Source organism: Colletotrichum gloeosporioides, assembly GCF_011800055.1.
Source record: "Colletotrichum gloeosporioides strain Lc1 chromosome Unknown consensus_69, whole genome shotgun sequence".
NCBI lineage: Eukaryota > Fungi > Ascomycota > Sordariomycetes > Glomerellales > Glomerellaceae > Colletotrichum > Colletotrichum gloeosporioides.
The window spans coordinates 215,278-240,723 of NW_025544714.1; the positions used below are offsets into that span (position 1 = coordinate 215,278).

Here is a 25,446-nt window from a genome sequence, read left to right on the forward strand (position 1 = left end):
TTCGATACATGCTACAGCATTTGAGCCCCATCGGTGTTGCATGAAGCAGCCGCTGTAGCCTGTGGAAGAACAGACAACCCCAGATCCGATCTAATGTGTTTGCAACGAGGGTGATCAGACATATAAATCCCCGAGTTCCCTCCTGAGATGGATGTATCGAATATTTAGAGTATCACCCCATCGTTCAACACCGTTACCTCAACAACATGAAGTTCCTGCTCCTCCTGGTTCTTGCAGCTTTGTCTGCCTCCACGCCCGCTCCACCAAGCCCGTATCACGTCGCCGGTGATAGTGGCATGTCGCGACGAGCTATCGGTAAGAATTATCTGATCCAATTTGAATCTTCGCATCTTTCCGCAGGTCTAATGCATTTCAGACCCGCTTATCAACGGATTTTGGTCCTGTACCATACCTGCAGGTGCAGTCTACACCAGGAAGCAAGCAGTGTTTGGTACTTGCGGTTTCGGAACCCACATGCAATACTTTGTCGTTGCTCCACGGGACGGTCTAGCTTCTTGTCAAACTGCCCCAGGTGAGTTTAAATCCCCCGACCTTTTTCATCTTCCTTGGACTTTTCTCAAACTTTCTGTCGGGTACCATCGATCCATGGAGGAACTAAATAACAATGGGATTTCCAAGGTTTCACGTACAATTTTGTTCGAGACGTTCTAAATGTCTGCGAGGTCGGCCGGTTCGCCAAACAATACACTTTACGCAAGCCAATTAATGGTCTTGAGGCTTGCTCAGTCCCGAACGGATTCGCTTACTCAAGAGTCAGAAGCACCCTGAGCGTATGCAACCCAGGTCAGAACAGCAATTTCTACATGTTGCGAACTCCGACGAACGGACTAGAGGCTTGCGCGGTGCCAGATGGATTCACACACACCAAAGTTAGAAGCGGGTTTGGCGTGTGCGGAACAGGGCCTTTGGCAACTTTGTACACACTGTGGACTCCAGTGAACGGGTTGAATGCGTGCTCGGTGCCGAATGGGTGGTCTTTCAGCTTTAGAAGGCAGGTGACTGTGTGTAGTACCAGCGGCCTTGGGACACAGTATACTCTGAGGAAGGCATGATGCTTCATGGCGCCCATCTCCTTGTCCATGAATTGGAGAGTGTGTCTTCAAGTCTCATCATACGTCTGATTTCTGCACAGCTCATTCACTTACGTCACATCCTTCCAAAATGACAAATACATACGTCAATATTCAATTTGAATTTCTCTGGGCCTTTGCCCTGTACGATTGTACTGACCGACAAATGACTCCCAACTTAAGAGAAGAGCCATGATACGACCTGCTGTCCGCAACAAGTAGGTGAAGATGCTTCGTGGAGAATAGAAATCTTCATTTCAGCCAAGAAACTGATTGAACCAGCTGACGGCTGAGGTTTTGCCCCTTGCCATGGCATCTCTTTCACCGGGCTTCTCCGGGTCCCCGCGGACCAAGCATGCATGCTCCACTCCAGGGAAATGCTGGTAGTCAAAGGCGATGCCTTTTTTGAGAAGGGTCTCAAAGAAGTGAGACTTCAGCTCCGCGTTGTAAACATGGTCGTGCTCTGGGGCTAGAACCTGAACCGGAATAGCGACGTTGTCGATATCCTCCTTGGTAAGCAAGCTTGGATGCCCTGCCGTGATGCAGTCCACCAGAGGAGGTTGATGTTCTTTCGCGCCCAGACGGAAAACAGCCCATCCCCCGTAGCAATATCCCACTGCTCCAACCTTTTTATGCGTTTGACGCAGGGTCCCAGCAAACCCCAAGATCTCAGGCTCTCGGATCTCGCGAGAGTTCCTCATGGTGTAGCCCTTTAGGTCAATTTCGTGCCATCGCCCTTGAAGAATGGGTTCAAATGGTAGAACCTCTCCGCCGAAGAAGTCGGGTACGTACACAGTCGCGTTCGCTTCCCGGGCAAAATGGTCGGCGAGTAATCTGGCATTCGGGAAACTCCATCCGAGAAGGTCATGAATGTAGAGGATTCCAACATCAGGGTTGTTGCCGGTGACATAGACCTGCAGGTCGTTGATCTTGTCAATGCGGCCGACGGGGGTGCCATCCCACTCGAAGGCTTTTACACAGCAAGGCGGGACAGTCATGTTTGACAAAGGAAGGTGTGCAGAAGCGGAAGGTACCAAAGATCGATTTAGCAGTTCACTTTCAAGATCTGTAGATGGCTTTCATGACCTTGGCATGTCAGTGGAGGTAGAGCGTCGAAACGAATCAAGCGGCGCATTCGGCTTCGGGTCAATCAACAAATCCGCGCCGAAGACCTTCCAGAGAAGTACAGCTTTCGTATGTGGTATGACATGATTTTCCTTTGCAAAACGTCAGGGAATCTCGGTTACAGGTTCGTCTGATAGGCAGAGGAAGATGAGTCATATCGCGCTCGCAGTGACCGAGCACTAACGCGGTTAAAATGCAATGTACACCGCTCAGCAATTGCATCACTACCCTCCTTGCCTCCGTCAACTGACCGGCAGGGGTTCTCCAATACGAATCCTGCTGCAGTGCAGGTAAGTAGATCTTGGCGCGGAAACGAGCACCTCTTAACCCCGACGGCTTATTTGTGTACTTGGCAGCAGTAGGCCGGCTCGGCACCGATGTAGCGAGCGTAGGCATTGCCTTGAACAAACAAAGGAAATGCGTCGTGTATGAAAGGCTTTATTCTGGGTTGAAAGCAGGAATGGTGTGCTCACTACAATCCACGCATGTGCGCTTGAACAAGTGTGTGTTCGAGAAAACAAAAAGATTGCAACGAACAACAATATTATTATCATTGTGACGAGAGCACCCTTGACTATGCCGCATTATGCTCATTTAAATAATATCGGCGGCGCTTTTCGAGATGATATTGACATTGACTTGGCTGGCCCGACAAACGCTAGCAAAATATGAACACACCTAGTATCACGATGTCGAAGTCGGCAACATCAGAGGCGTCAAACCCTCAAAGTGTTTTGCCAACGCTGTCCAAAAGTGGCTGGGTCGCCTACGCGAACCTATCTTTTATATCTGACGCTCGAAATTTGGGGATCACTCCACGAACCTCTCCGGATCTTTTACCTGTGGTCTGGCCAGGGACCAGAACATTGCCTAGGAGGCGCTAATCTTTTGAGCAGGACGGCGATATTTGATGAGAATCCGACGATATCTCGCTATTCACCTCAGAAAAGGCCCTTTTTAATCATAGACACGTGTAAGTTGATTTGGGTCGGACTGGAAGACGGTGGAGGTGCCATTGAAAGAAATCTCATCCCTGAAAAGAAGCCGAAACAATAACAGAGACGTTGGACTCGTCAAGTCAATGTCTGTTGACTGTGTTCAAACTCTACCACTGACGGCGACGAAGGCAATATGCGGTACTGTTTCTAAAGATTATTGTCGTCGCGATTAACTCCATGGCGTCCTCCAAAGTAACAGGCGCCCCGTCTGTTAGGGGCTTGTTCAGTGGCTTCGGTCGGTCCATGTTTTGTCGAACACGTTTAGTGATCTCTGGGCTTGAATCTTGTCAGTATCGAGATCCTCGATCGGGGTATTAACAAGCCCTACCAGTTGGCACAACATCCAAAGCCTTGATAGAGATGTTGGGCGGTTGGTCTAGCATATATAAAGCCGCCTGAGCGATGTCGTCGGATATGAGCGGACTAGAATCAACTTGTTAGCCACCTCGCGTATCATTGATCCGACAAAACAGCTTACTCATATCCCTCGATGAAAGAATCGTACTTCTCCTTGTCGTGACCAACTCGTTGGGAGTGGAAGTTGGTGGTGACAACACCCGGCCGAAGTGCCAAAACCTTGATGTCGGTCTTTACCAGCTCGTTGCGAATCGAGTTCGTGAATGCCTCCTGGAAAGCCTTACTCGCATGATAAACCGCCTCACCTGGGAAAGGCGGAACTTCCAAGCCAGTGACGGACGTGATGTTCAGGATAACTCCTTTGCCGGGCTTCTCCCTCATCATCGATCTGTTAAGGACTGAATGCGTGACATACATCATGCCGTTGACGTTGGTGCTGGCCATGGTCATGACATCCTGAATCTTCAGCTCGGGAAACGTCGCAGGGGCCCCCAAAGCAAGGCCAGCCTGTTTACATGCTTTGTAAGTTGCTTTTGCAAATTCTCGGAGACAGATTACTTACATTGTTGACCAGGATGTCTATTTGCCCCATGGCCTCAACTGCTGATGCGATGGCCTTATCCACGGAGTCGAAGTCGCCAACATCAGCGGCACGGTAAATGATTTTGAGGTTTCCGTGCGTGAGTGAAAGCTTGTTCGCAAGCTTGGCCAATGTTCGCTATGGATCGTCTCGGTCAGCCTGCAAATTGACAATTGCCAGCTTCAACCTGGTGAACATTGACTCGCCTCAGATCTAGACAGGAGAACCAAGTTGGCGCCCTTCGCAGCCAAAGCCGTAGCAATAGCTTCACCGATGCCCATGGAGGCCCCAGTCTATAGTACCTTGTTAGATAGTAATCATGATGTCCCAGAAGTGGTCTGAGACTCACCACCAGAACGTTCTTTCCCTCGATACCCATTGTGCTTTTTGTTGGAGGCTGAAGTGCTGACGTGCAGAGAGGATGACAATGCTCTCTGGTATTGCGTTGTTTCTGCAAGCGCGAGGACGACTCTGCTACGACGCGGTATTCTCAGTGTTTGTTAAACTACTTCTGACATCGGCATTCCAGTTCCCCGCGCAGTAGTGCAGAGGCTTCGATACCTAGGTTGATGATGACAAATGTCTTTCCACTACGTCACCGCGACACATTCTGGTGAGGGACATCACAACGCCAGCCCCCACTTCCGAATTTGTTTTTCAGCCACCAAATAGGCCCGGACCGGCCGTTCATCGGGGATTCTCAGAACAATTTCCGATTTCCCGGGGCCCACTCTTATCTCAACCCAGGCCGATCCGATCGTTGGCGGGCGTTCGGTCGGAGACAGGACCCACAATTCCTCCTCCTCTCTCAATGAGGCACTTTCTCATCGATAGCGAATTATTTGCTTCGCCCTCATCATGCAACTTCTACTCTTACATCGAGAGGTCTCGACTCGGCACTCAGAATCGGTCATATCTAGGATGGAGTTACGAACGGATAAGCCGGCCGGGCATGATCAGTAACTCAGGTTGCAATTACAGACAGCTGACTGTCATCTACCCACTCTAATGTCTCCGCAACATCATATCGACGTAAGAGCAACGTGCCGCCATGGTAGCTATAAAGTTGGATTGAACCTTACCAAGCGAAATTTTTCATGAAGAGTGCATCTGCCTCTGAACAAGAAACAGTTCAACATGTCGATGCCTGACGCGGAAGCTCGAGCACGGCCACCCTCTTTAAATCCTAACATGCAGGGTCTCTACGAAAATGCCGATGCTCACTCGGCTCAAAATTCCTGTCAAATCATAACTCGCTCCGGGCTCTCCAAAGCGAAGCTATCACTAGGCGACCTCATTGTAAAATCCTTTTTTGGCGGCATCTTCATTTCCCTTGGATCACTCTTCAATCTTGTCGTCGCAGGCGGCTCTCCCAGCCTACGTTCTTCCGACCCGGGTCTCGCGACACTTGTGGCAGCTTTTACCTTTCCAATCGGCTTTGTTTTGACGATTTTCACCAATGTCGAGTTGGTAACCAGCAACATGGCTGTCATGATGTACACAACTCTGCAACACAAGACGTCGTGGTACGACCTTGGAAGAAACTGGGTAGTCTCTTACATCTTCAACCTCGCAGGGTGTCTGTTTTTCGCAGGAGTTTTTTCCTGGTGGAGTAATGCGCTAGAGTCCGATGCGCAATCCACGTACGCTGTTACTCAGGCAGAGGGCAGAGTGAACATCAACTGGGGCTATAACTTTACGAGAGGCATCGGTTGTAATTGGCTTGTTGGTCTGGCGGTGTTCATGTCTTCAAGCTGCAGGGATGGATTCTCAAAGATCGTTGGCATTTGGATACCGATATGGGCATTGTGAGTCGAATTCTTCAATTCCTCGACGTCGCAGCATGACATTGAGTTGACGGATTTGTGTAGTGTTTGTCTCGGCTATCAGCACTCGATCGCAAATTTCTTCCTTGTTCCCATTGGCATGTTTTACGGGACGAACTTTGGCGTTGGAAAGTTCATCTATCAATCAGTCATCCCCGTCACTTTGGGTAACATTGTTGGTGGCGCGTTGATGGTTGGAGTTGTCCTTTGGTTTCTGTATGGAATCGATGGTGACCCGTCAACTCAAGCCTCCGGCAACAGAGAAATGAAGGAAAGTCAGAGCGAACATGAAGGGAGCCCAAATGGACATATATCGCAAACCAGATATGGGTTCGTGGATCGCAACAACCCCAGCACGGACCGTTACGGAGGTGCAAGAGGCGGAAGTGAACTAGACTTGGTATAACGAAAGGATAGGACGGCATATGGGCCCCAGAAAGCACCTAGATTACAGCTGTCGGGAAATATCAGCCGGGAAATCGGGCGTACTCCGTTGATGGGTATGTTTCCCGGCGCAAATGACTGGCCCGCTTTCGGCCTCATATCGGATCAAAACCAAGATAGGATTTCAACACAATCTCACTGGCGCAACAAAAGTAACTTTGTATCTCTATGTTTGCGCATTTGTCATCCTCTGATTGATATCAGAGACTCTCTGCTGGCGTCCATCACTGCACTGACTAACAGCGCAATCTCCGGACGATGAGTGGCGCAAGTGAGGTTGGCATTGACGACGTATCTGTTGAAAGGAACCTTTGATTGCCGATTACAATCATGGAGAAGCTTTTTGAGAAGAAAGGCCTCGCCATTATTACAGGAGGAGCCTCTGGCATTGGTCTGGCACTGGCACAAAAATGTGTCAAAGCAGGCATGTTTGTCATCGCTTGCGACAAGGACCAGCACGCCGTCAAGTATGTCATGGAAACATACGGTCAATCCATCAAAGCAGTTCACATGGATGTCAGTCAGTCTGATGACTGGGTAGCATTGAGAAGGATAGTTGATGACGAATATTCGGGTACGTGATGGTATCCTCTGTGGTTTTCTACAGCGACGTTACTGACCAGCCTTCAGGCCGTGTTGCTCTTTTGGTCTTGAACGCAGGGATCAAGCCCGAGTCTTCTTTTGACTCTGTAGCCTCCTTTCATACCACCTTCAATACCAATGTTTTTGGAGTGGTCTTTGGCATTGGCGCGCCCCTTCCATCCGTCAAAGCGAGCGCCGAAGCTGGCAGTCGATCTACTATCGTCATCACCGGCTCGAAGCAGGGCATTACAAATCCACCCGGCTACCCTGCGTACAACGCGTCCAAGGCAGCAGTAAGTTCCATTGCGGAGCAGCTCAGTTTCGACTTGCGAAATACCGAAAGGGTATCAGTACATCTTCTCGTCCCTGGATGGACGCACACCGGCATGGGTGGGAGAACCCCGCAGATGAGTCTATCCAAGCCCGATGGCGCATGGTGGCCGGAACAGGTGGTGGAATACTTGGAGAAGAAAATGCTAGAAGACCAGTTCTGGGTTCTTTGTCCGGATAATGAAGTGACCGAGTCTCTAGACCGAGCAAGAATGCTGTGGAGTGCAGGCGATGCAGTAGAAGGGCGCCCGCCATTGAGCAGATGGAGAGAAGATTGGAAGGATCCAGCTGAGCGCTTCATTGAAGTCTACGAGGAGACTCGACATTAGGCTCCCACTCTTTCAATGAAAGGCATTCGAAATACCATCTACCCTTTCTATTAGTTGACTCAAAGCTCATTGTCAACGCCATGCCTTCATCCTATTTTCTTTTTGAGATAACTACTTCATTGCTGTCCCGGATTGATTTTGGGGTATTTGTATGGCCAGTGACATCCTCCAGAAGTTTATTGAATGTTCACAGTCTAAACGTCGCACGTGGTTAAGAATCCTACATGCGATCGTGCTGGCCGACACATCTTCTTGACCATTTCGATCGAACAGCCTCAACACCCCATCTAATCCCGCTATTTGCGTGCCACTCTCACGATGCCGCCGATCGTGCTCAAAATTCGACAGAAGGTGTCGGAATGGACGGTTCCTCGACCAAGAAAACTCGGATTCTTCACTGTCCCGATTGACATTCGATACCAGATTTACAAGCTTGTTCTGATTGACCCAGTCCTTCGATGGGACAAGAGACATAAGCTGAATTGCGTCTGCAAAACCTTCAACCCTCGAATGTCGGAGCCGCCACCGTTCCTCATGATCTCGGTTAACATCGATGAAAGAGGCGTCACCACTACTACAGATTGTGATTGCGCCAAAAGAGAGGGAATGAACTTGCTTTTAGCCAATCGTCGGGTGCATGAAGAGGCAGCCCCAATGTTCTGGTCTCACAACACCTTTTGCTGCTTGGCCGGATGGGACGTGATCGGTGCAACTGACTACGCCCTGCGTCCCGAAACACTTACCTGGATCAAGCACATCAGCATTACGAACACGAGCTTATCCTTGAATCCGTCAGGACACGTCAAATACTTCGGTGCGACCGGCTTGGAAAGAGATGAAGATTGGCGGGAGTCCCTATTCTGGGGTTCCGTTTCAAAATTGTCGGCGCTGTCATCATTGCAAGTTCCCCCATATCTCCTCTTCGGGAAGGAGTTCCACGAGTCGCACATGGCGGCTTGGCTCTCCAATCCGAAACTCAAGATCGAAATGCTGGGCCTCATACCATTCTGCCGGGACCCCGACGTGGATGTCATCGGCTATGCAGGCTTGGACACAGAAGAATCTTGTATGCACTGGTCGACAATCTACGTCCAGACCGCTCGATCTCTTGATATCACACCATCGCGAGACTCCTGTTTCGATTACTGTTGTCACAGCCGGTATGTGACATTCTTCGACATATTGCTCGATCTAGAGACTATCGTCAAGACTCGTTTTTTTGGAGCGGACCCAAACTATCTTGTCAACTGGCAGGATTTCTGGAGGATCCCGGAAGGCTTTGACGAGTTCAACAACCAGCAGGACATTTACATCGCTCTTGAAGGCTTTCCTGAGGACGTCGAGGTTCCAATCAAGCTTTATGGCTTGCCGTCTTCCAAGCAAACGGAGACACGCCGCGCCCAAGAAAAGGCTGCTCGTGACGCTCAGCAGAGAGCTATCAACGGCTTGACCGTGGAGCAAAACAAGGTGCACGAGGCAAGTCGCGATCACAAACGTTTTTGGCGACGCTGTCTGCAGAAATTGGACATGGGGCGCTGGAACAGGTACTATTATGTCGACAACCCTTGGATCAAGGACTCAATATGGGATCCCAGAGGCAACCCCTCGCCCCAGCCACTGCCCAATAGAATCGAGGCTCTCGAGAGGAAAGCCAAAGATAAAGCCAAGCGTAAATCAGAGAAGTCGAACGCAGAGGCCAGGAAGATTGAGCGGAAGAGGGTTCATGGAAAAAGACATTGAACGGCTTTTTCGCCCAGCGGGATTTGGTCAAACATGGGACTCGTATCTTATTTGTGTCTGTCTGAGATAGGCAATATCTATCTTTCAGAAGTTTAACAAGCTTTGTCGTTGAAGTTGTAATATCCAGGACCAAGGTCCGCCGAATCCGTGACAGACTTGTCGTATTTCCTGCAGGTTCCAGTCTCGTACCACTGCCAGGGTCGGTTACGATATAGAAGCCAGTGCTGAGGCACCTATTGTCCGTCTTGCATGAAGCGATGCAGTCATTGAAGTTCGCATCATAGTTGAAAGCGTTTGGTCCTGGGAGACCTCTCTCATTACAGATCTTGGGCTTGACCAGAATGGGGGTGACCGTAGTGGTAACGGTTTGCGTAATTGCATCTCCGGCGACCGTCTGGGTGACTTGTGTTTGGCTGGTGATCTGAACCGTCTGAGTAACGGTGACAATGACGGTTTTCCCAGGAGCAGTCTATGTAGCTTGAGGTCCCGATGCGGTCACCTTGGCAGTGGCGGTGACGGTCCTAGTGATAGGTTGGGCGATACAGCTGCAAGCACTTGAGATACGACTCTCGGCAAAGAGACGCAGAGCAGGTGGGCATGCAGGACGGTTATTGCGCTTCTTCTTCTGGTAGATAGTCTTGGTTCCAGCGGTGATCGTGACCGTCACAGTGGCAGTAGAAACATCTCCCGTAATCGTGTTGGTCATCATTTGCTGGTTGAAGTTAGTCTCAGTTCTCTCAATTGCATACAGTTTTCTGGTGCCGGATTTCATGCACTTAATGTAGCAATGCATAACCAACAGTGACTGCCGTCTATTAATCTTGCGTGAATGAGTTCTGTCATTTCATCTCGTGTTTCTCAGAAGCTTGAAATTCTGTACACATTATGTCGTTGAAGCTCCATTCAATCAATCATTTCAAGTATAGGTCATGACATGAGTTCCTCCGTTGATTGACCAGATATCACCCGTGACATATGCCGCATCTGAGGATATCATAAATGCTAGTAGAGCTGCCACCTCCTCCAGCTTCCCCAACCTTTGCAGCGGTACCTTCTTTAAGCCCTCTTGCATGGCAGGGCTTGCGTTGATGGACTTCTGGAGAGTCTCAGTCAAGATAGGCCCCAGGGCAACAGTGTTGCACCTGACATTGTCCTTGCCATATGTTGTGGCTGTATGACGTGTCAAGGCATGCACGGCCGCTTTCGAAGCAGCGTAGGCCACTCGGAGTGGCTCTGGAGTACCCAAGTAGTGCCCACCCATCTACGGTTTGTCAGTCATCAACGTGAGTTAGAATGCCACAAACACAAAATTGGACTTACACTGGAAATATTGATGATGGTACCGCCACTGGCCTGCTTCAGGTGAGGAAGAGCATATTTCGTCGTCAAGGCGTAACCCGTGGTGTTGACTTGGAATGTCCGATGCCAGATTTCAGCGTCCATGTCGTGCACCGCTCGGTCGTTGCCCAAAGTCTTGGGGCTGAGATCGGCCCCGATGTTCAGCAGGCTGTCAAGCCCACCCAGCCACTCAGTGCCCTTCTCGATGAGATTCTTGATGGACTGCTCATCCGCAAGATCGAACTCGATGACGGTGGCACTGCCTCCAGAATTGTTGATCTCGGCACCAACATCCTTTGCTGCAGCAATGTTAATGTCGGCTACGACAACCTTGGCCCCACGGGCGGCGAGCAGTTTCGCTGTGCCGGCACCAACACCAGTGGCCGCCCCAGCGACAATGACACGCAATCCAGTAATGGTCGCCATGATGTTTGAGATGAGCAACGAATCTGTGTAGATGAAGGGTGGGTTTGGTATGAATTAATGGAGTAATGGCTTCGCTTGAGACTACATTGCGTTTTCCTTTTCTCCGTCTCCGACTCTTATATCAAATAACACCGGAGCAGTCCAGCAGGCTATCGGGATCGTATTGAACTGCGCAACACCCCGAAACCGAGACCGAGAGCGGAGCGTTGCAACGGTCGGCCAGATCAACCGTGGCAGTGATACGTCTGGGCAACTAGCCAAGCGCTACAGGGGCCTTCAATTGGCCCAACAGCGGCAGATTAGCGACATTCAGTGTAATTCCCAATGGAATTCCATGAATTGGCAATAGCCGCCAGTAAGGGTCCCATCTCCGAAGTGAGGCACAACGCCTGAGAAGGTTTCACCATCCGAACTCAATGCCCGAACTGTTGTACTGCATAGCATGCTGTCAAGCTGCCTTGACAGATGCCGTTAACAATACCATTGGGCGGGTCGACTGATATAAATCGGCCTACAGATGGCACTCATCACATAGTTCCTGCAGTTTCCCATCCTCCTCCCCTCTACACTTGTTCTCTTCTATTGCTCGTCCGCTCTTCTCTGCAATCATGGCGGACAAGGCACCTATCGATGCGACGGCTGCAGCGACGCTGCTTGGGCGCCTCACCTCAGGCTCTCCAGTCTCTTTGGTTGCCACAGCACTTGCTGTTGTCTTCGCATTGCTCCTTGTTATCGACAAGCTGATTTCGGCGCCCGTTGACCCTCGCGAGCCTCCTGTTCTCAAGGGCAACATGCCAATCATTGGCCATCTTCTCGGCGTTCGCACTCAGTTCCCGGGAGTATATGAAAAGCTGGCGTAAGTATCCTCAACCACAACTCCAATACTGTGATGTCTCGGTGGCGATGACACGTACTAACGGCCAATCATGCAGCAAAAACACAAAGCTGCCTATCTGCACCCTTCCCCTTCTTAACAAAAAGATGTACGTGATCAACACGGCACCTCTGGTCCAAAGCGCTATGCGCAACAAGACCTTGGAGTTTGGTGCCCGCATTGAGGAGATTGCTCAAGCTATGGGTGTTGATGTGACGATTACGAGGAGGCTTGTTCGGGAGAACGCTATCGAGGAGATTTCTAAGATCACCATCGCGGCTCTTTCGGGAGAGAACCTGCTGAACATGAACCTGAACGCACTGCACTACATCGGCGACCGTTTCAATGCTGTCAAGCCTGGGTCTCCCGTAGAGATTAGCGACTTTTACCACTGGACGAGAGACATCATTGGCACCGCCACCACCCGGGCCTTGTATGGAGAGCACAGCCCGTTCAACAATCCTGAGCTAGTTGACTCTATCTGGTAAGTAATTTTCCCCGTCATCTCAAAGAATTGTATGGTTTACTAAATATTTTCTTTTCAGGAAATATGAGACTGGCCTCGGAAAGCTGCAGTATGGATGGCTTACCAAGATCATTGCTGGCAAGGCGTTGAAAGCCAGAATGACTATCGTCAAGGGCTTGGCTGGCTTCTACATGCAAAAGCTCGATCAAGGGGAGTCTGTTTCAGCTGTGATCCGTGGCCGCGCAGCTTTCTGGCGATCCTTCGGCCTCCCCGACGTCACAATCGGTGCCATGGACTCACTTCCCGTTGCATCAACGGTCAACACGGCGCCGTCAATGTTCTGGCTTTTGGTCCACATCTTCTCTGAGCCAAAGTATCTGGATCGTCTCCGAAAGGAGGTAGAGACTGCTGGTGTCATCACCATCGCTGAAGAAGGTGGTCGTCGTGTCGCCAATGTCGACGTCATGGCGCTTGGAAACAAGTGCCCTTACCTGGTTGCCTCATACCGCGAAACCCTACGCTTTGAGAACACCGTCACTGGAGCAAGAATGGTCATGAACAAGGACACCACTCTGACTGACCACGAGACGGGAAGAGAGTACCTCCTGAAGAAGGGAATCGAGGTTCAGTGGAGCGCGTCTGTCATGCACAAAAAGGAGGTCTGGGGTGATGACAGAGAGACCTTCAACCCGGAGAGATGGCTCAGGCCAACTCCTGAGATTACCAAGGGCTCCAAAGAATCGTTCGTTCCCTTTGGTGGTGGCAAGCATCTGTGCCCTGGTCGCAACTTTGCCTTCTCCGAGCTTTTGGGAACATTGGCCGTGTTGGCTGTCGGCTTTGAGGTGAAGGGGGTTCAGGTGCCGGGACACACAATGCTCTTTGAGCACTCTGGCTTGCGATCGCCCATATACGGGAGCAAGTCGAAGAAGGCAACGTTGACGAGGAGGCAGGGCTGGGAGGATGTTGAGTGGAGATACCAATGAAAGGCCTGCCAGTGGAGTTTATCCGATACGTCTCATTAGTTCTAACTTTTATCTGTACTGGTGTGTTTGTCAACTTTCCTCCATCGACAGATTTAGTTTGTGTTTCATTATGAACATATCTTGTTTTATGTTCCGGATCCGGGATTACCACAGAGCCTGTCGTCTTTGTGGCTATACACCTTGATTCTACTTTCGTTTCACGCGAAGTCTTATCATGCTTGGTGAACTTCGTAAGCAAAATTAGCTCAAGCACAACCAACTACCTTTCCTAGTAGTAGTTCTTGTCTTATATTGGACTTATAGGATTCCCATTCTATTCAAAGCATCCCTTCCCCGCTGTAAAGCCTTTAACGGTGATCATCAAATCGATCGTGATCATGCTATTCCTAGATTTATATAAGATAACGCCAGGCTTGTCAGAGCCTGTAAGTCGTCGCCAGCTGCAAATTCCGCTTTCGTCTCTGTCCGAGCTAAAAGGTCACTGACAACAAATCCTGAATCTGTCTGCTCTCGTTTGAAACAACGTATTCGGCGATGCGTGTGCTTTCAATGTCGATAGATGCCTGCAACAGCCTCCACGTGAAGCTCCAATAACGGCTCGGCCTATATCACACAAAGCAAAGCTTTATTCTCCCCATGGCGACGATTGAGGACAAGAAATATCTCCGCAAAACAGGAGCTTGGGTCAGCGTGCCTGCTCTTCTCTGCAATCAGCCAGTTGCCAGCCTTCCATTCATTTCGACGTCCCAAGAATCCACAATAGGGCCGAGTTACAAAGAGCCAGATCAGTCCGGCCCCACGATAGACCGTCTTTCTTGGTGCCGATGATGATTCTAGAAAATCATACGAGAATAAACGATGTGAAAGATGTTGGAGTAAACTTCGCAAATAGCCAATCAATAGATAGTTACTCCGCCTTTTGAGCTTACCGTGAGTGGGGATTTCCTGTAATAGTGGTGCCGGCGGAAAACTGGCGGAAAACTTTATACCACTCAACCCCACGATGACGTTCCGCGATCAGGATCAGACCAACGGTCTTCTTGGCGGCACTAACAACAGTGGGGTCATCATCGGCATCAGCGAGAAACAAATTGTTTCACCGGTGAATGATGCGAAGCAGGAACATTGTGTGCGCCTGAGATTTTCTTCGAGGCTTCAGTCGATTGCCAGCAAACATCCATATGCTTAACTTCGAGCTTGAGTTTCTCTATTACTCAGAGGATCGAATGCGTAGAGATTTCAGCCCGGAGTGTTTGCCGGACAGTTCCCCGGCTACACAGGTGACAGAATAAACTGGCTTACCCCAGGCCGGGCGCACTCCAATCTGCCCCATTCCCCAGTGTTCCACTGCAGTGATACCCCGGCCTAGCTACCCCTCATCTCCAACTAACAGGATTGGGTTTGGCGCCACATGTTGCCCAAAATTGTGATCCGGCCGAACGTTGCATCCGGTGCTTCTGGCACTGCGGTTTAGCTGCGGAAAACTAATCCTGCAGGTTGATCGTTACCTTTTTGGCTCTCGGGTGCAATGTTGGAGGAGTTGTTTTTCTTGCCCTGCTGATCTTTGAGAGGGGAACCGCCGACAATTTTGACGATGGGTCGTGACTTGAGCGGATGCATCACGAGATTCTTGGAGACCCGGACGAGCCGCATATGCAGGTAGAAAGTGACATAAATACCGGTTCTTCCGCCGTGAAAAAGTCAGATGGAAGCCAGGACTTTCGAGAACATCGCACTTCTCTGGCGAGCTCATCTGGCATCCAATTGTCATTGGTGATTCGACCACTTTAGCCCTCAATATGGTCGGTAACAACTGGCTGAGGCATTTTGCCTTGGCTGCTTCCGCAACAGTGTTTGTTGGTCAAACATCAGCCCAGAATGCCTCCGCAAACGGTAAGGCACACCCATTGTCAATTCAAGTCCAGCAGCGCTGACCTTGAGAAGGAATCGTTGTTGATGGCACGTCTTTTGCCCTCAATGGTGACCATACATCGTACCGCTTCCACGTGGATGAGATCACAGGCGACCTCCTCACCGACCATTTTGGAGGTTCGGCTACTGAGAGTATGGCGATGCTTGCTCCAGAGGTCAACGGATGGGTGGACATGATCGGCCGTGTCAGACGGGAGTACCCTGACCTTGGTCGTGGGGACTTCAGGGTCCCCGCACTGCAGATTCGCGAGACAGCTGGATACACCGTCAGTGACCTCCAGTATCGATCTCACAGGGTCGTCCAGGGCAAGCCTGGCTTGCCTGGGCTTCCGTCCACGTTTGGGACTGAGAATGACGTCTCAACGTTGGTTGTTTCCCTCTTCGACAACTACAGTTCAATAGCTGTCGACCTCTCTTACTCAATTTTCCCGAAGTACGATGCTATTGTGCGGAGTGTCAACATCACCAATGAGGGCCAGGGAAACATCACGGTGGAGAAGGCTGCAAGTCTCAGCGTTGATTTGCCATTCGACGACATGGAGTTCCTCGAGCTAAGGGGAGACTGGGCTCGAGAGGCCATGAGAACCCGCCGGAAGATTGACTACGGCACGCAAGGGTGAGTTCCAACTACGCGATAGTGATCTGCCAAGGGAATTATGCTGATTCCACTCGAAACTAGGTTCGGAAGCACAACCGGGTACTCTTCTCATCTCCACAACCCTTTCCTGGCACTTGTATCTCCGGATACAACCGAGTCTCAGGGTGAGGCTTGGGGATTCTCCCTAGTCTACACAGGTTCATTCTCTGCCGAGGTTGAGAAAGGATCCCAGGGTTTCACCCGGGCCATGATCGGCTTCAACCCTTACCAACTCTCTTGGCCGCTCAGACCAGGAGAGACCCTCACCACGCCTGAGGTTGTCGCCATCTACTCCAACACGGGAATTGGTGGCATGTCTCGAAAGTTTCACCGACTCTACCGGAAGCACCTCATGAGAAGCAAGTTCGTCACCGAGCCTCGCCCGGCATTGCTCAATAGTTGGGAGGGACTCTACTTCAACTACAACGAGAGTACCGTCTACGACCTCGCCCAGGAGGCTTCACAACTTGGCGTCAAGCTGTTCGTTCTCGATGACGGCTGGTTTGGCCAGGAATACCCCCGATTGAACGACACAGCCGGTCTTGGAGACTGGACGGTCAACCCTACTCGCTTCCCGGATGGCCTGCCTGCTCTTGTGAACAAGGTCACGAATCTGCAAGTTACCAATTCTTCCGACAAGTTGCAGTTTGGTCTGTGGTTTGAGCCCGAAATGGTCAACCCCAACTCGACTCTCTACCACGAGCACCCTGACTGGGCCCTCCACGCGGGGCCGTACCCTCGCACGATCCGACGGAACCAGCTGGTTCTCAACGTGGCTCTTCCAGAAGTCCAGGAGTACATCATCGAATCGGTTTCCAGTATCCTTTCCAGCGCTCCCGTCACATATGTCAAATGGGACAACAACAGAGGTTTTCACGAGACACCTACACCTGGAATCGGCCTCTCCTACATGTTGGGAATGTATCACGTCTTTGAGACCCTCACTTCTCGTTTCCCAGATGTTCTTTGGGAGGGTTGCGCGTCTGGTGGTGGCCGCTTCGACCCCGGTGTCCTTCACTACTTCCCTCAAATTTGGACTTCCGACAACACTGACGCTCTGGATCGCATTTCCATCCAGTTTGGCACATCCCTCGCCTACCCGCTTGCTGCCATGGGTGCCCACGTCTCAGCGGTGCCCAACCACCAAACCACGCGCACAATCCCCATCAAGTTCCGTGCTCACGTTGCCATGATGGGCGGCTCCTTCGGCCTCGAGTTAAACCCAGCTGAGATCTCTGATGAGGACAAGGTCCAGATCCCCGAACTGCTGGCTCTCAATGAGCTTGTCAATCCCATTGTGATTGGGGGTGACCTGTGGCGATTGAACCTGCCTGAAGAGTCCAACTGGCCAGCTGCCATGGTCATTTCTGAGGACGGGTCCCAGGCTGTTCTCTTCTACTACCAGGTCAGATCCTGGTACAACCATGCCCTGCCGAGGCTTCGCCTGCAAGGATTGGACCCAACTGCCTCGTACTCATTGGACGGCAATGGCACCTACTCTGGAGCGACTTTGATGAACACTGGAATTCAGTACGCATTTGAAGGAGACTACGACAGTCGCGTGGTGATTATCAAGAAGACTTAATGTATATATATATTCATGGGCTTGAAGCTAAGGCTAAGGCCATAGGGAACTATTTCAATCTACTTGTCTCCCAAGTGGCGAAAGCTTCGGTACCTGTTTGTAGGTACGATGTTGAGGTGTTTCGTCTTGACCAAAACACGCTGGAGGTGCGCCTCCTTAAAGATCCCATGGGCGCTTCCTGGGGTACTTAACCATCCCAGACTGCCGATCCCATTCAGCTCCGTGAATCATGATGTCGTAGTAACGGCAAAGCGACTCGGACTCCAGATACATCCAATCGTCTTCGGGATCGTGCTCGCTCGCTTCAGACTCTTCGCCACTGTCTGTCAGGTCTTCGTCGCTGTCCGAGTATTCCTCCTCAGAGTCAGGAAATGGGGTCTGTGCATTCACTACCTTGACAAAAGAAATGGATGTTTCCAATGAACTCAGGCACTCTATGTCCACATAAAGGCAAAGGTTGAATCGAGCGTAGTCGCGGCTATCGTTGGCTGGGATGTCCTGGCTCTCGTCGCCTTCATCCGGAAGAGCATTGGCCCAAGATTGAAATCGCCTCAGGACCTCTTGGATAGATGCGCCATCCAGAGACTCTCGATCCTCTATGACTGATATCCGGAAAGTTGCTTGCATTTCGTCGCGCTTGCTTGAAGAGTCTCTCGCGATAAAGTCAAAGGCTTGTTGTCTGAAGTTGGAGATGTAGCGTTCCCAGAGCGGCTGATCGTCATAGGTCGTGCGATAGAGGTAGAAGCCCCAGCGATAAATGCCCTCGCGAGACGAACGGAGAGTATCGTAGACTCCGCGGAGCTCCGTGTCTTCCAACATGGCTGTTTGCCCGGGGAGCAGGGATGAGCAGGCTTTGTCAATCAAACTAAGCTGGACTTCCATGCAGTCTTGACTGTTGACTTTTGATTAGGAGGGGTGAGGTGAGTACGCTAAGTGAATTTGAAGGGGACGTAAACATTGGTGTTTCTAACGAGAAATGATCCCGCGAAAGTATTTTTCACGCAAGCGATTTGCAAGGCACTGTAAATTTATAGTCAACTCCAGTCTAGCAAAAGTTAGTTCCCAGTGGCGAGGTTGCTGTCAACTCCGTTTCGAACTTTCCTTCGTGACCTCTCAAGGTAGCCGCCAAGACCAGTTTCACGCAATGGCCAATTCATGTCCAATCGCCTGACTCAAATTTCCACCAGGAAACTGAATAATTGTCCAAAGTGTCTCACTGGATAACCCTTTGAGTTCCACTCCCGTTGGCAACTTTTACACCGTCTCGGATATCTTGAGTTACTGCGCCTGTATATGAATGGATGATTATGTGACCCTTGCGCGCTCGAACTACCATCCGTGCATCGTCCAAGGCCTTGTCTTCGTGACAGTCCATTGATTTCATTAAATGTCTACATGTAACTTTGACTACCTTCAAAGAGACTTAGTTAGAGGGAACACAACATCGTGTCGCAGCGGATGTTCTCGAGACAGTTGTTCAAACCGGCGTCCTTGGTTCCTTTTGTCCTACATCCTGCCATCTCCCTACTGCAACTTTCCACCCTTGCCTAAGCGTGGCCTGGAGCTTCGTAAATTGGAGACCGAGTATAAAGATGGCCAAAGTGATAGGGACTGTAGATGCTATGTAGGTGGTCCAGGAGTGGTCGTCGGTCGCGAAGAGACCGGCGCTGAAGATGGTCTGCGTAAAAGTCGCAATCAGTAACATCCAGACTCATATTGCAGAACTTGGAATCAAGTTCAAATGAAGAATATTACCGCTATCAAGCTCGCAGGCGCGAAAATCAGCGCGACTATGGCAATCATGGTAGTCTGCGAGGCCTCCTTGTGTGCCGTCATGTTATGGATCTTGGGAATGTTGTCAGCCACACCAACATGAATGTTGACCGGGTCTCCGAATTTGCAAAAGCCGTCTCAATGTCTGGATAACGAAGAGACAGGGGACTCTTTCACCCCATGTTCTTTCAAGACTTGAAGTACTTACCAACTCAATTTGCACGGCAACGCGGTCTCTAAGGCCCTGGATCTGAGTTCTTCGACTTTTGGTGTGAGTCAACTGGAACTTGACCGTGTTCAGCATTGTGGTCTGGATGTTCTTGTTAGTCAGTCCTTCAACGTTGCATATCGAACTTTTATCCTCCAGCAGACCCTGCAGTTGCCTCCACGCTTCAATCTCCTCGTCAACGGCCCTGGTGGCAAAGACGAGCTGGTTGTTGCACCTGTGTAGGAGGCCTATACACTCGTAATGGTCCTCGGGCCAACAGACCTTCTTGATGAAGAGTGGCTCCGGCTGACCCTCTACCGGCGGGGGAATACACGTATTGGTCTCCATTTCAATCTTGACGATATGGTCATCCAACTCTTTTCGCTTCACCTCTGAGGCCTGCCCAATGTCCCGAAGCAGCGCGACAAGAAAGGCCAGTGGGTGCCGCCAGTCGAAATCTACCGTGCGAGCAAGGATGTTGCTGACCACCCTGCAGAGATCGTGTCGCTTGCCCTCCAGTAGAAGGCAGGTTATTGAGCACTGCTTCTCCACGACTCGGAGTCTCATCGAGAGGAAAGATTGCCTCATCGGAGACTTGGAGGTGGACAAGGTGACGACTACTGGGAAGTCAGTGACTGAGCGTCATGATCGTGCGTCCTTGGAATTACATACCGAGAGACTTAACCGGACTGTGAGTGATTTCATCTTGCTCCTCGACCTCATCGAAGCTGCAAAACACCCCATGAATGGACTGAACCACTTCCTCGCTCATACTTGGAAGCTCGAAATCCTTGATGATCTGTCGGAAGATCATACGATCGAGACTGATCTTGTGATGGGTGTCGTATCCATATCCATGAGCACCGCTTTTGTCTGTGAGCGTGGGGCTGATGTGGGTGCTTAAGATACGTTTACTTACACGAGGGTAATGAAAGGGTATAGATTATATTCGGTACTACCTCGCGCACGGTTTGCCGAACCTTGTCTAAATTCCTGCGTAGTAGTTAGATACAGTCTTGATTTGTTAGGCTCTTAGCACAAGCAGACCCCGAGGAACCTCAGCGATTCGTCCCTGTTGGACGGCAAAAATGGGCGGTTCACGGTCGCCCACAAGCAGTTACCGGCTAGACAAGTTAGCACAGCCTCATCAGGAAGGCACGCGAAAACGACCCACCGCTACTGGCCGGGCTCTTGTAACAATAAAGGTTTGCTTCCTCTTGCTGAGAAGCAGCCAGAAATACCATGTCTTCATGACTGGCTGAGTCGGTTGGAACTCTCTCGATATATGTGGTTACGCTGTCAGACTGCTTCTTTCCAATGGCGAGAGACGTGAGTGCCGCGCACTCAGAGGCAGTATTGGGTTTGATTTCTTGGACCGGCTTTATGCGTTATTAGGTCGCGCTCTTTTGGAAAGGAAAGGGGATTATGTTGCTGTTTTCCTTTTCGGTCGTTTCTTGGTGTTTAAACCACCAAATCATTGCCCAACTTAGTGGGAAAGCAAACGTTTTATTAGTCCCAAAAAGGCACTCATCAGGTGTGCACAGAAAGAAAATCGGATCAGGCGGCTCAGTGGAAGCCAAATCAGGCTGCGGAAAGGTCTGGGCTGCCGCGGAACCCATGTCGACTTTTAGAGAACCCTCTACGATTGGACGCCTCGCTGCATCATTTCTTCTCGCCAAGTCAACGAAGTATCAGCCTACTGGTTGAACGTCTAATATTTGGGAGAAACGGTGTCAGATGGAGGACCATGGGGAAGCTATGTTGGGAAGGTGATGCGTCGCCAATGTTCCCTGTTAGGAGAGGTGCAGCTAAGCAACCGGAAATGTCAGCGGAAATGTGATAAGAACGCATGTTCAACTCAGCCATGAGCCTATGAAACTGTTCTTATACAGTGTGTGGTGATCATGCTTTGAAATATTCAAGTAGGCTGTGTGGGTCGGTGACAGAATCACGCTTAAACATGGTACTCACTGTAGGGTATGCCGGAAATTGAAACCAAAATCAACTGTGGTTGATCATAAGGCTCGGCTACCATCGCCCCCTCTTACGATCGATGTTTCATTGAGGCTTGTCCAAATTGCGGATTGAAACACAGGTCATAGGATTTCCCACCCCGCATGGAAGGATGGCAACTTTACGTTGTCAAACTGGTTGTTTGGCAGGCCGGGGGGGAGGGGGTTGGGTTGTTTCGCTCCATCCAGATGATCCTACCGGAGTTTGGAATAGTAATCTGGTCCGTCACGGCCAGCCAATGTTCAGTGCTTCATGTCCTTTTTCTGATGCATCTTTCCTTCCCTCCCTTGTAGTTTATAGACCATCTTCTGAGCCTAGCGCGATGTTCTGCGATGTTCTGCGTACACATCCGTCATAGCAGCCAGCATTTCTTTTGGGCTCAAGACCTGAAAGAACTTATGGAATGATCATCTGTTTTTTTATCGGATCCTCCGTGCTCTTAGCAGTAATCTCGCCACTACTGTGAACTTGATTACCTGAAGCTGACTCTAAATACACCGAGCCTCGAAAGCCTCTTGTGTGGATGCGGCTTACTCGCACATAATCCTTTGGTCAGAAACGCTACATCAGTTCTTCCCTAGCCTCATCAAACGCTTATTTATACTCCTCCTGCTCTAGGCGTTACAGGAATCTAGGACACTTCGATTGGTAAAGTCTGTTTCTCCCTGATTCACACGCGCATCTCAAGCAATGATGTCAAAACACACCAGACACTATGGAGTGTGTGATGATCTTTGTTGTATCGAGAGAGCGTCCACAAATACAGTTTTTACATATATCGCACGCATATTAAGGTCAACCAAAAGACCGCACGAAGGTTTTCAGCTCGTTCTTCACTGGCAACTTATACAGCCTCGAAATAACTGTGTATAATTGTACCAGGTCTAAATTTCAAATACCATGTCACCTTTGCGGGTTCACACTGCTCTCATTAAAGCCTGCCGGGCCTTGCTATGCTCCCAGCAGAGTATTACTTTCGGATACTGGGGTTATGTCTCTGTCACCGCGACTGGGCATCGGGCACTGAGCGCAGACAAGCGGCGAAGTTCGTTTTTAGAGCTCGTAGCTATGCTCTATACGTGGGACTACGTCGCTTGATTTCGAAACATACTTACCTGCCCTAGGGACAAAAATCGTCAAAGCGGAAATCCATGGTGACGAAGAGCACAGATGATAAAATCGATTTCGAGTCGGGTTCAACGAGTCGAGTTCTACGGAGTTCAAGACCGAAGTAAAACTTTGCAGACCGTACTCAATGCTTCCTGTAGTCAATTGGCTGTTTCAGCGGATCCCTTTGCACTTGGTGTGAAGAAAAGCGTGCCCACCGGGTAGACGACGATAAAGCAGACGATGACGACGACGAAGACAGAGTCACGGGAAATTCATTCGCCAAATACAAGAAACACATCGCTGGGAACCAAATGTTCATACATTTCAAAGCCTAGAAAAGGTTTGAGATTTGATTAGTGGGTTCAAGCTCAGGATTCCATCGACTTGGATTTGTGATTACCTCGTCACGAGCCAACCTCTCTCTGTAATTCGAGATAGTAACATTACCTTAATATATATTAGCTCAGAAGCATTCACTCTTCTGTCAGATTGGCTGATGTCTCACTATGTGTGAGATAACAGCAAAGGAGTCATGAAAGCAAGAAAAGACTGTCCGTATGCGGAAAGGTTTCACGATCTGCATTGGGCGAACAACAACGATGTCACACTTGGCGAATGATCTTCCCGTAGGTTCTAAGCTTGAGTCTGACTAGTCAGCCTGGCATCTATTGTAGTATTGTTGGCCCGCGCCGCTGTTCCCGGCATCACTGCTACCTTTCGGACTGTCAGTGCCTTTCCGGAACCGAAACCGAAAGCGGGGACCCCGGTTCAGAGAACCCACAAACTCCGCCCGTTCAACGTGTCTCAAGCCGGGCCAGCCCGTTTCTTTTCCCCGCTTTTCTGCGGACTTTGTGTTCTGCTTTGTAAACATGGTAGCAATGATTTCATCTTGGCAGCGGGAGCGAATGATATTCGACTTCCCCAACTAGGGATCCATTTCACGCAAGTTTGTCACTTGCAACATAAATCTCTATGTAAACCCCAGAGTTCTCATCGAAACATGAGTGATTGAAAGAACACTCTCTTAAGTTCAGTCGGTGAGATAATACAGTCATACCTTTTCACGCAAAGCACTTTCAGCACAGTATACTCGTCGACAAATTCAACGCAAGAATGAAGGTCGCAGTCGTCGGAGCCACCGGGGAGACGGGGACTTCTATTGTGAATGGACTGCTAGCATCTCCAGATACAGAATTTGTACGAGTTTGAGAAATTTGATAGTCGCCAGGATTATTGCGTATGCTGACTGGCACGACGCAGGACGTCACTGCTCTCATCCGACCCGGCTCGCTTGACAAGCCCGAGGTTCATGCCCTCAAAGGAAGGGGCGTCAAGATAGCTTCCACCGACCTCACAGGACCTGAGGATGAAATCGTTAAGCAGGTCACTGGCTTCGATGTCGTCATTTCCGCCATCGTTGCAGACAGCCTCCTCGAGCAGCTCCCACTTGCCAGCGCGTCGAAGAAGGCCGGTGTCGGTCGATTCGTCCCCTGCTTCTTCGGGACCGTGATGCCGGCTAGAGGAATGTTGTGGTTCCGTGACCAGGTAATACTTAGCGTTCCTGATGAGCCTAGGAGATACAACTGCTAAGCTTTGACACACAGAAAGAGGATGTCCTAGACCATGTCCAAACACTCTACCTTCCCTACACCGTCATTGACGTCGGCTGGTGGTACCAGATTACCCTGCCTCGCTTGGCTTCCGGTCGCATTGATGCTGTCGCCAGCCCGTTTGACAACTGGATTGCAGGGGATGGCACTGTCAAGTCTGCTATTACGGACCTAAGGGATATTGGCAAATACGTCGCTCGCATCGTTGCGGATCCTCGTACCCTGAACCAGAAGGTTTTCGCATACACCCAATTGATCTCGCAAAACGAAGTTTACGACCTCATTGAAAGTTTGAGCGGAGAGAAGCTCGATAGACAATACGTACGTACCTCCTGTTCTCATCTCACTGACTTATAGCTGACATAATGCAGCTGTCGTCTGATGATATCGAGGCCGCAATGGTGAAGGCGAAGGATGACAAAGCCAACCCTCACAAGCTGTCTGTGTTGCAGTACCGCAAGTCTTGGGGTCTTCGAGGGGACAACACTCCCGAGTATGCCCGTTATCTGGGTTACCAAATCGGCAAGGAGCTCTACCCAGACTTGACTGGGAAGCCATTTGAAGAGTTCTGCAAAGAAGCATTGGATGGAAATCTTGAGCCCATTTTCCAGAAGAAGAGGCGCGAGATGACTGAAGCTGCTCAGAAGAAAGCCGCGGCTGGGCAAGCTTAAAGTAGATACTTCACAAGAATAGCGTGAATGAGTTGAGATGAAAGATCATATGGTTTTCGTCAACCAGATTTTGGAAAACTACGAGGACCTGCCCCTACATGTTGGGGTGAGTAGGACATCTAACGTCGAACACATTCAATGCAAGTATCCACAAATAACCTCACAGAAAGTGATCCTTTAGAAGCTCGCTCGATATCTGTTTTATCGCATGCTGACGGGTCGGGGAATTTCGGCGACTCAGACGTTGGCTGGGACTTAGCTCGGCGAAATTCACCGAGACACCTAAACCCCACAACCCGAGCGCTGCGGAGAACTTCGCCGGCCTATTGGTCACTTCGCAAACAGTGGCGGCAAAGCCGTACCTCGCTGAACAGCCGGATCGAATTCCGGCTCATCGGGACCTATGAATGCGACAGCG

At 50.3% G+C, this 25,446-nt stretch overlaps 11 protein-coding genes across 11 annotated transcripts; 6 read left to right on the forward strand and 5 right to left on the reverse strand.

Moving 5' to 3' along the window:
* Positions 1 to 1,348: 1,348 nt before the first annotated feature.
* Positions 1,349 to 2,089, reverse strand: GCG54_00010855 (Hydrolase tropI; the record flags this gene model as incomplete). The annotated part of the gene is made up of 1 exon (XM_045410767.1): positions 1,349 to 2,089. The coding sequence occupies one exon, from the start codon at positions 2,087 to 2,089 to the stop codon at positions 1,349 to 1,351; it is 741 nt and encodes a 246-aa protein (XP_045260332.1).
* Positions 2,090 to 3,437: 1,348 nt separating this feature from the next.
* Positions 3,438 to 4,530, reverse strand: GCG54_00010856 (Serine 3-dehydrogenase; the record flags this gene model as incomplete). The annotated part of the gene is made up of 6 exons (XM_045410768.1): positions 3,438 to 3,490; positions 3,543 to 3,637; positions 3,693 to 4,078; positions 4,134 to 4,289; positions 4,379 to 4,444; positions 4,501 to 4,530. The coding sequence occupies 6 exons, from the start codon at positions 4,528 to 4,530 to the stop codon at positions 3,438 to 3,440; spliced, it is 786 nt and encodes a 261-aa protein (XP_045260333.1).
* A 758-nt stretch (positions 4,531 to 5,288) lies between these two features.
* On the forward strand, positions 5,289 to 6,383 carry GCG54_00010857 (putative formate transporter; the record flags this gene model as incomplete). The annotated part of the gene is made up of 2 exons (XM_045410769.1): positions 5,289 to 5,959; positions 6,023 to 6,383. The coding sequence occupies 2 exons, from the start codon at positions 5,289 to 5,291 to the stop codon at positions 6,381 to 6,383; spliced, it is 1,032 nt and encodes a 343-aa protein (XP_045260334.1).
* A 368-nt stretch (positions 6,384 to 6,751) lies between these two features.
* On the forward strand, positions 6,752 to 7,662 carry GCG54_00010858 (Cis-2 3-dihydrobiphenyl-2 3-diol dehydrogenase; the record flags this gene model as incomplete). Its single annotated transcript, XM_045410770.1, has 2 exons — positions 6,752 to 6,995; positions 7,052 to 7,662. The coding sequence occupies 2 exons, from the start codon at positions 6,752 to 6,754 to the stop codon at positions 7,660 to 7,662; spliced, it is 855 nt and encodes a 284-aa protein (XP_045260335.1).
* Positions 7,663 to 7,980: 318 nt separating this feature from the next.
* On the forward strand, positions 7,981 to 9,402 carry GCG54_00010859 (uncharacterized protein; the record flags this gene model as incomplete). The annotated part of the gene is made up of 1 exon (XM_045410771.1): positions 7,981 to 9,402. One exon carries the CDS (start codon positions 7,981 to 7,983, stop codon positions 9,400 to 9,402), a length of 1,422 nt encoding a protein of 473 aa, XP_045260336.1.
* Positions 9,403 to 9,494: 92 nt separating this feature from the next.
* Positions 9,495 to 11,166, reverse strand: GCG54_00010860 (putative oxidoreductase; the record flags this gene model as incomplete). Its single annotated transcript, XM_045410772.1, has 5 exons — positions 9,495 to 9,570; positions 9,636 to 9,832; positions 9,902 to 10,114; positions 10,454 to 10,663; positions 10,723 to 11,166. 5 exons carry the CDS (start codon positions 11,164 to 11,166, stop codon positions 9,495 to 9,497), a joined length of 1,140 nt encoding a protein of 379 aa, XP_045260337.1.
* A 608-nt stretch (positions 11,167 to 11,774) lies between these two features.
* GCG54_00010861 (Cytochrome P450 26A1) lies at positions 11,775 to 13,489 on the forward strand (the record flags this gene model as incomplete). Its single annotated transcript, XM_045410773.1, has 3 exons — positions 11,775 to 12,022; positions 12,099 to 12,524; positions 12,586 to 13,489. 3 exons carry the CDS (start codon positions 11,775 to 11,777, stop codon positions 13,487 to 13,489), a joined length of 1,578 nt encoding a protein of 525 aa, XP_045260338.1.
* A 1,799-nt stretch (positions 13,490 to 15,288) lies between these two features.
* On the forward strand, positions 15,289 to 17,643 carry GCG54_00010862 (Alpha-galactosidase 2; the record flags this gene model as incomplete). The annotated part of the gene is made up of 3 exons (XM_045410774.1): positions 15,289 to 15,382; positions 15,434 to 16,037; positions 16,101 to 17,643. 3 exons carry the CDS (start codon positions 15,289 to 15,291, stop codon positions 17,641 to 17,643), a joined length of 2,241 nt encoding a protein of 746 aa, XP_045260339.1.
* A 156-nt stretch (positions 17,644 to 17,799) lies between these two features.
* GCG54_00010863 (uncharacterized protein) lies at positions 17,800 to 18,462 on the reverse strand (the record flags this gene model as incomplete). Its single annotated transcript, XM_045410775.1, has 1 exon — positions 17,800 to 18,462. One exon carries the CDS (start codon positions 18,460 to 18,462, stop codon positions 17,800 to 17,802), a length of 663 nt encoding a protein of 220 aa, XP_045260340.1.
* Positions 18,463 to 19,120: 658 nt separating this feature from the next.
* Positions 19,121 to 21,003, reverse strand: GCG54_00010864 (uncharacterized protein; the record flags this gene model as incomplete). The annotated part of the gene is made up of 7 exons (XM_045410776.1): positions 19,121 to 19,321; positions 19,399 to 19,488; positions 19,625 to 20,244; positions 20,297 to 20,490; positions 20,544 to 20,617; positions 20,672 to 20,748; positions 20,799 to 21,003. Coding segments are annotated over 7 exons (1,461 nt in total), but the record flags the coding sequence as incomplete, so codon positions are not given.
* Positions 21,004 to 23,860: 2,857 nt separating this feature from the next.
* On the forward strand, positions 23,861 to 25,028 carry GCG54_00010865 (Bifunctional pinoresinol-lariciresinol reductase 3; the record flags this gene model as incomplete). Its single annotated transcript, XM_045410777.1, has 4 exons — positions 23,861 to 23,944; positions 24,008 to 24,292; positions 24,352 to 24,678; positions 24,729 to 25,028. 4 exons carry the CDS (start codon positions 23,861 to 23,863, stop codon positions 25,026 to 25,028), a joined length of 996 nt encoding a protein of 331 aa, XP_045260342.1.
* Positions 25,029 to 25,446: the final 418 nt, after the last annotated feature.